The sequence below is a fragment of the Thermobia domestica genome, chromosome 1, assembly GCF_964235325.1.
Source record: "Thermobia domestica chromosome 1, izTheDome1.hap1.1, whole genome shotgun sequence".
NCBI classification, from domain to species: domain Eukaryota; kingdom Metazoa; phylum Arthropoda; class Insecta; order Zygentoma; family Lepismatidae; genus Thermobia; species Thermobia domestica.
In genome coordinates, this window is record NC_137454.1 from 241,033,559 (window position 1) to 241,041,303 (window position 7,745).

The 7,745-nt window shown below is 36.1% G+C and overlaps 2 protein-coding genes across 2 annotated transcripts; both read right to left on the bottom strand.

Moving 5' to 3' along the window:
* Positions 1-1,717: 1,717 nt before the first annotated feature.
* On the bottom strand, positions 1,718-2,737 carry LOC145679177 (uncharacterized). The gene has a single exon (XM_081749768.1). It carries the CDS (start codon positions 2,735-2,737, stop codon positions 1,718-1,720), a length of 1,020 nt encoding a protein of 339 aa, XP_081605894.1.
* A 34-nt stretch (positions 2,738-2,771) lies between these two features.
* Positions 2,772-3,539, bottom strand: LOC145679185 (uncharacterized). The gene has a single exon (XM_081749776.1). It carries the CDS (start codon positions 3,537-3,539, stop codon positions 2,772-2,774), a length of 768 nt encoding a protein of 255 aa, XP_081605902.1.
* Between the last annotated feature and the right edge of the window lie 4,206 nt (positions 3,540-7,745).

A 7,745-nucleotide genomic window follows, 5' to 3' on the forward strand; every position in this document is an offset into this window, starting at 1 on the left:
AAACAGGAACAATATTTTATTTTGGATTTCACGACCCAGCAGACCCCGCGGGCGAGGGGACGGGGCGAGCTCAAGAGGGCCCAGTAAGCTACTTGTTTCTTACTACACAGTTTAAGGAATATTTGTCCCTATACATTTTTGTAAATTTTCGAGAATTATAATTTTTAAAATTATAGGTTGAATAAGCCCGCTTAGAGTGCGATTGAGCAGCACTCGTTGAAACTACACAATATTGACTACAGTGATGGCAATTTTGTACAGCAAAAATAAAACAAAAAGCTTTATTTTTGCTGTACAAAACTGTACAAAACTTACAGTAACACATGGAATAGGTTTCACGGATATCAGTTTAAGGGCGCACTCCAGGTAAACGGCTGGGTTAACAAATTTAAGGATTATTTTCTCTGAATGGGTTGCGATACAAAACATTATTTTTGCTCTACAAAACTGTACAGAACTCAGAGTAAAACACGGAATAGTTTTTACTGGTTTCGGTTAATGGCGCACTCCATGTTAAAGATTGGGTTATCGAATTTAAGGGTTATTTTCTCGGAATGGGTTGCAATGCAAAGCTGCAAGTAACTTGATATTTGCGGGAGGGGGATACGTGACCAACAACACGGCAGTACTACTACACAAACAGAGTTGCCATCCCAATACAAACTTGTTGGCCGCGGTGTCTCAGTGGTAGAGCGTTCTCCTCTGGTGCTTGGGGTCCCGGATTCGATCCCAACCCCCGCCAAGTGAACTTTGTGGTGGACAAACACCGTGTGCGTGGGTTTTCTCGGGGTTCTCCCGTTTCCTCCTACTTTCTTCATTCCACCATTTCATTCATTACTGATCATCACCGTCTCCTTTAGCCTAACCGGCATATCTGTGGGACGTAAAACTCAAAAATTTCATTTCATTTCCAATACAAACTTATAGTTTTTCAAATAAAAAGTATACAATTTTATAAATTAAAACAAGTGGCATAAAACGTGAAAGATAATAAGCAAAATTGGGTTATCAATGTTGCCAAATAAGGGAGATATGAGGCTCTAAAATTGAGAAATTATTGTTTCCGTTGTTTATGCTTATATTCTTAAATGTTTACGATTAACTTAACTGGTAATGGATTGTATTGTAACATGGACTGTATTCTAACAATGGAAACTTCCAATACTTCTTTTCAGTTTTTATTTTAACTTACTAATCGCTGGTTGCCAACTAACACTTTAAATAAATCACAAAGTACATATAGTGTTCATTCCGCTTAAATAACGAACTTAACTTTAAAATTCTGGAAGAAATGTTCGTGCCTGTGCCTTACGCACCGTCTATCTTCAACACATTCCATCTTTAATTAACGAATGAAATCTAAATTTTGTAGAACTAGTGTTTCCATTTCTTAAAAAATATTACTACATAATATAAGACTTATCATGCCGCCCGACAAAAAAGGGCTAGTAACCTTTTTTAAAAAAAGAAAAGAAAAGAAACTTTATAACAACAAATAAAAAAGACTAAAACAGGAAATAAATACACTTTAAGATGAATGACATTACGATTCATCATTATTTGGTAAAGCACAAAGTTCTCTAATTTAGCGTTTATATTTACCATTGGAAGTTTTAACAGTAGCCACTCGAATCAAACCGTCTGGTGCAGAATGCTCTTCAGTGATGACTCCCAATTTCCACGATAGAGAAGGTAGCTTATCTTCTTTCAGAATCACTCATTGACCTGGCTGTATGTAGGCAAAGCTTCTCTTCCACTTATTTCTTCCTTGTAGATGTGACAAATATTCCATATATAATCTTCTCCAAAACTGTTGAAATTGTTGTTGGATCCTTTGCCAAGTTTGAATTGAACTAATCTTCTCCTGATGTAAGTCACGTTCTGGTAATGCTGTTAATGGTTGACCAATAAGAAAATGACCAGGAGTTAATGCTACTGGATCATTAGCATCATTGGATAATGCCACAAGTGGTCTCGAATTTAAGCAAGCTTCTATTTGTGTGATTAATGTTGTTAATTCTTCAAACGTGAGATATGCCATTCCCATGACTCTTCTTAAGTGGTATTTAAAGGACTTAACTGCAGCCTCCCAAAGACCACCGAAGTTGGGCGAATATGGCGGAATAAAATGCCATTGGATTCCTTTAGTAGTTGCAAAATTCCTAATCCTTTCTTCATGGTCAACTGCATGCAACAACTTTGCAACTTCATGAAGTTCTTTGTTGGCATCAATGAACGTAGTTCCATTGTCGCTATATATATGCTGGCATCTACCTCGACGATATATGAATTTTCTCAAAGCAGCTAGAAATGCGTGACTTGTAAGATCACTCACAACTTCCAGATGGATAGCCTTTGTTGCTAAACACACAAACACTGCAATGTAGCACTTCACCTTTGGTTTTGACTTTGTAGTACCAGTTTTGATGTAAATAGGACCGGCAAAGTCAATTCCAGAATTTGTGAAAGATCTTGTTAGTTCTACTCTATGTTTTGGTAGTTGTCCTATTAATTGTTCTGGTCCAGAAACCTTTAATCTTTGACATGTAATACACCTTCTAATAACTTGCTTAATTGCATTTTTACCATTAGATATCCAATACCTTTGCCTTAGCGATGCTAGCACTAACTGACATCCAGAATATAGCAATCGCCTGTGTTCTATAATTAGTCTTGTTAGGTGATGATCTGGTGGTGGAATAATTTGATGTTTCGCATCAAATTCAAGTTCAGACATCTTTGGTCTTTCACCAACTCCTAGTAATTGTTGATCACATATGAAAGGAAGGACAATCAAGTGAAGAACTCTGTAACCATTGAGGACCGTTCCACCACAAATTACTATGTATTAACTTGCCAGAACCTGTTCCTCCTGATATAATATCTGCAGGATTTTCACTTAAAGCGACGTGTATCCATTCTCCTCCCACTTTTTGTACTTCAGCAACTCGATTGCAAACAAATGTTTTCCATCTATTTGGACTTGTTCTTAACCATGCCAAGACCACCATAAAATATGTCCACATGTATACCTGAGATATTCGTTGTTTTAATGCCTTAGTTACCTTCTTGACAAGTTTTGATGATAACACCGCTGCACATAACTCTAAGCGAGGCAAGGAAATCTTATTTATAGGCGCCACTTTGGACTTAGCACATAATAGCTTCGAAGTAACTTGATCAACCTTGTTGACGAATCTTAAATACACACATGTCCTATAAGCCTTTTTTGAAGCGTCTGAGAAAGCGTAAACTTGAATGTCTATCAAGGTACCCGACTGAAGAACCATTCTGTCTACACTGATATCTGATAATGAAGGAATGAATTCAAGTACTGTCTTGCATCTTTGCTGTAGTTCTTGAGGAAGTGTTTCATCCCACTCCAATCCTGGATGCCACAGATCTTTAAGAATTATCTTACACACGATTGTTATAGGACTAACAATTCCCAACGGATCAAACATTGAAGCAATAATACCCGACTTCTTGCGGTTTGTTAAATTATTATTCGATCTTTGATTTAGAGTGAATCCATTCATCACTTGAAGTTGATCAGTTGCTGGATCCAAAGTAATCCTAATGTCTTGACTTTACCCTTACCGTCTAAGCGTAATGGAAGTGGTGTTTTTATCAATTCTTCAGAGATGGATTACAATAACTCAGTACTGTTGAAACACCACTTTCTTAGCAAAAAAAAAAAAAAAAGAAAAAAACACCCTTTTGTAGCATTTGTATTAATTCGTCCATTATCTTTAAAGCTTCCTCCAAATTTTCAGCTCCTGAAATAGAATCATCAATATAGAAGTCATTCTTGAGAACTTGTGCTGCCTTCGGATATTCACAAGCTTCTTTCACACTTAATTGCTGGAGACAGCGAGTATCAAGGAAAGGCACTGAGACTGTTCCGTGTATGACAGTCTATAATTCATATATCTTAATGGGTTCTTCTGATCTTCTCCACAAAAGTTTCTGGAATTTACAGTCACACTCATCAATCAAAATCTGTCAATACATCTTCTCTATTTCTGCAGTAAAAAGTATAGGGTAGGTGTGAAATCTTAATATTATTGACTGAAAATCGTCTTGCACAGTTGGACTAACTTTAGGAACATTGTTCAGTGAAATGCCACTAGTTGAGGAAGCATGCGGATTAATCAAATACTACTCTAGTCTTCGTAATAGTACCTGTGATACTTAATAATTGGATGATGAGGCAAGTAATATCCTTGAGTAATATTAGAGTTGACTTCCACTTCCTTCATATGTTCCAAAGCTTCATACTCTTCAAGGAATGCCACATAATCTGTGCTAAACTTGGGGCATGTTTCTAGTTATTGTAAACGCTGAATAGCTGTCTTATAAGAATCACCTAACTGGATTACTTCTTGTTTGAATGGCAGTCTCACTATAAAGCGTCCTGTTGAATGTCTTCTAGTGTTTGCGATAAAATGTTCTTCGCATTCTGTTTCTTATTTGGATAGAGAAGCTTCTTGAAGATTTCCTATTTTCCAAAACTTCTGCAGTTGATGGCTTAAATCATCGTTGTTGTGGGAAAAGAATGTTCGATGTTCTGGCGTGAAGTTGTTGTGCTTGGGCATCTGATATTGTCCTAAAACTATACATCCTAACTCTGTTTTTGGAGAACTGGAAATACTCCTGGACGCACCTGTTATCCTGCCTTAAGTAGACTAAAGAAAATTCCAGCACCTAACAACAAATCAATCTTACCAGACTTATTGAAATTAGGATCCGCACACTGTAAATTCGGTGGAAAGTGCCATTCTTTAATTTCAATATCAACATCAGGTAAATTTCCCGCTATTTTGGGCAATACAAAGGAGTCAACATCTACACTAAAATCACAGCAGAGAATATTTGAAATTTACTTCCGTATTTATTATTAATCCCTTGTACACGAACATTGATAGGAATTTTTTTTTTAATTTTAACCTTTGATTGAGAGATACTGTTGTTGCAAAATGAGATTGGGAACAACTATCAAGCAAAGCCCTAACCATATGTAATTTACCAGTACAATCTTTAACTTGAATAACTGCAGTTGAAAGTAAAACAAGCACATTACTTTTAGGCTTCACATAGTAATAAGTACTTGTATTAACAACTTCCTGTCCTTGAGACATTGACTTTTCCCCTACAGGTTCCGTAACAGAATAATTTTAAACACTTGCAGCATGATTAGGCTCTGATTTCTTAAAATCACTATCCAATAACGTGTGATGCTTGAGATTACATATTTTGCATGCACTTAGCGAACAATCTTTCGCTATATGGTTGACAACTTTCAAACAATTAAAACAAAGTTTGCTCTGTTTCACAAAACTTAATCTTTTGGATACTCTTAATTTCTGAAACTCATTACACTTGTGTAACGCATGACTTTGTTGAGAAAATGAACACAAAACATTAGTATTCACATAAGAGTGTCTAGCATTTTTTTACTTCCTTGACAACATTAGTTTTACTGAGATGCGACTTTGATTGTGTAGTCTTTATAAGGCCTGGCATTTATTTTCGAAAAAGACATGAAGTTCTTCTAAACTAGCAAACTCTTCCCTATTTGTTTGGTTTTCAAAGTCTTTACGTGTTTGTTCATCTAGCTTTTCCAAAACTAGCTGCGATAACAATATATCCTCCAAAGGAGTATCTAACAGTAAGGCCTTAAGTGCATTTACGTTACTTATATTTTGATTTAATAATGTCCTTGAGTCTGCTACTGAATCTTTACTGACAGTCGGCAATGAAAACAATGCCTTTACATGAGCAGTTGCTATTAGCTTTGGATTATTAAACCTTTTGCATATCATTTCCCAAGCAAGTTTGAAATTTTCACCTGTCACTGGTATATTCTCAACTAGTTTGTTTGCTTCACCTGATAATGAGGACAACAAATAATGAAACCTTAGAAATATCATCTAAACTCTGATTGTTTACAACCAAACTACTGAAAGTATCATGAAAATGTCTGAAATCTATAACTTGACCTTTAAATGTTAGTAGCTCTATGACTGGTAATTTTAGACACCCTGTATTTGAGGTTGAATCACCTGATGAACATCTATTATTACTACTAGCCTTCTCAGCTGTTTCAACAATTGACGTCATTTTTGCAAGAGTATCGTAGTAAGTAGCTTCAAACAACTCTCTATCCTGTGTATAGTTATTCATTGTTTTCATCCTTTAATTCAAGCTATTTTGCACTTCATCATATTCTTTGAATATATTGGGTGAACGTGCACACCTAATTTTTAATTTGCATTACATCACCGTCTGCTCCAAATTGTTCAACAAATGTTTTCATTCTTGTAAGGGAAGCTTTAGCTAAGCCTCTTGCCTTTATAAGAGAATTTGTATTTGAATCCATTGCTTGTGATATTTCTACCTGAAGTCCTTATAACAACAGACTTTTATACAAGTAAAAAGAAACAAAAAAATATACTTAGCTCCGTGACTGCTATATGCCCCCTTTGTTTTTCTTCAGATTGCAATGCACAGCTGAATGCCTAGGCGCTTGCGTGATAAGTCCGCTTGGTCAATTTTGCTTCTGATTCGTAACACTCACTGTCTTTACACACACATAGTCAATATGAATGTTTGAATGATTCACTTATTCTTTCTCTTGGCACAACACTTCCTCCATTCGGCACTGGAGGACCAAAAAACCGTTTATGTTTATGTTCTTAAATGTTCACGATTAAGTAGTAATGGACTGTATTGTAACATGGACTGTATTCTAACAATGGAAACTTCCAATACTTCTTTTTAGTTTTTATTTTAACTTACTAATCGCTGGTTACCAACTAACACTTCAAATAAACCACAAAGTACATATAATAACTGCACTAGTGTTCACTGTACTTGAATAACAAACTTAACTTTAAAATTCTGGAAGAAATGTTCGTGCCTCGTGCCTTATGCACCGTCTCTCTTCAACACTTTCCATCTTTAATTAACGAATGAAATCTAAATTTCGTAGAAACAGTGTTTTTAGTTGTTAAAAATATTACTACATAATATAAGACTTAACACCGTACAGTGAACGAACAAATATAAAACAACAAGAAGAAAGCAGAAGAAACAAATGTACAGTAAGGGGTAAACCATAGCATGCACAGCATCCAGTAACAAACGGGCTTGATATGTGCGGGTAGAGCGAGAATGTTAGTATTTTGCCATACTATATATGGCTTTTCTGTTGTATGTATTTGTGTGTTATGTTAAAATATTTTTCGCCTGTATATTAGTGGTAACCTGAATGCAGTGTGTTTTATCCTCATTGTTGTCTTACATGCTAATGTTCCCTATACTCTTGATTGACAATTATCACAGGTCATTAATCTTTGAGAATCGATTCTGACGTACTTTCTTGTCACAGATTTGTTACCGTTCATGCCACAGCTTTATTCTACTCTTTTCAGGCTCGCCGTCGTTTCTGTGGTTTGGAATGCATGCAGGACTTTATGCAGTGTTGCAACAACACGACAGTTCGTTTTATAGCTCTCGGGGACGGTTCAATATATCGATTTCCCTCAAACGCCAGTAGAACTGCTGAGCTACAGGAAGACTTGCTGTTCACATTTCCGCATTATGTCACATGGGACGTCTTCTTTCTACGGCTACTGTAACATGTGTCGTTTCTGAGTAAATTCCGTATCAAATCCGTTAGTCACTGGATGCTGTGCGTGATGTGGTTTACTTTTTTGTGTACATTAGTTCCTTCTGCAGTC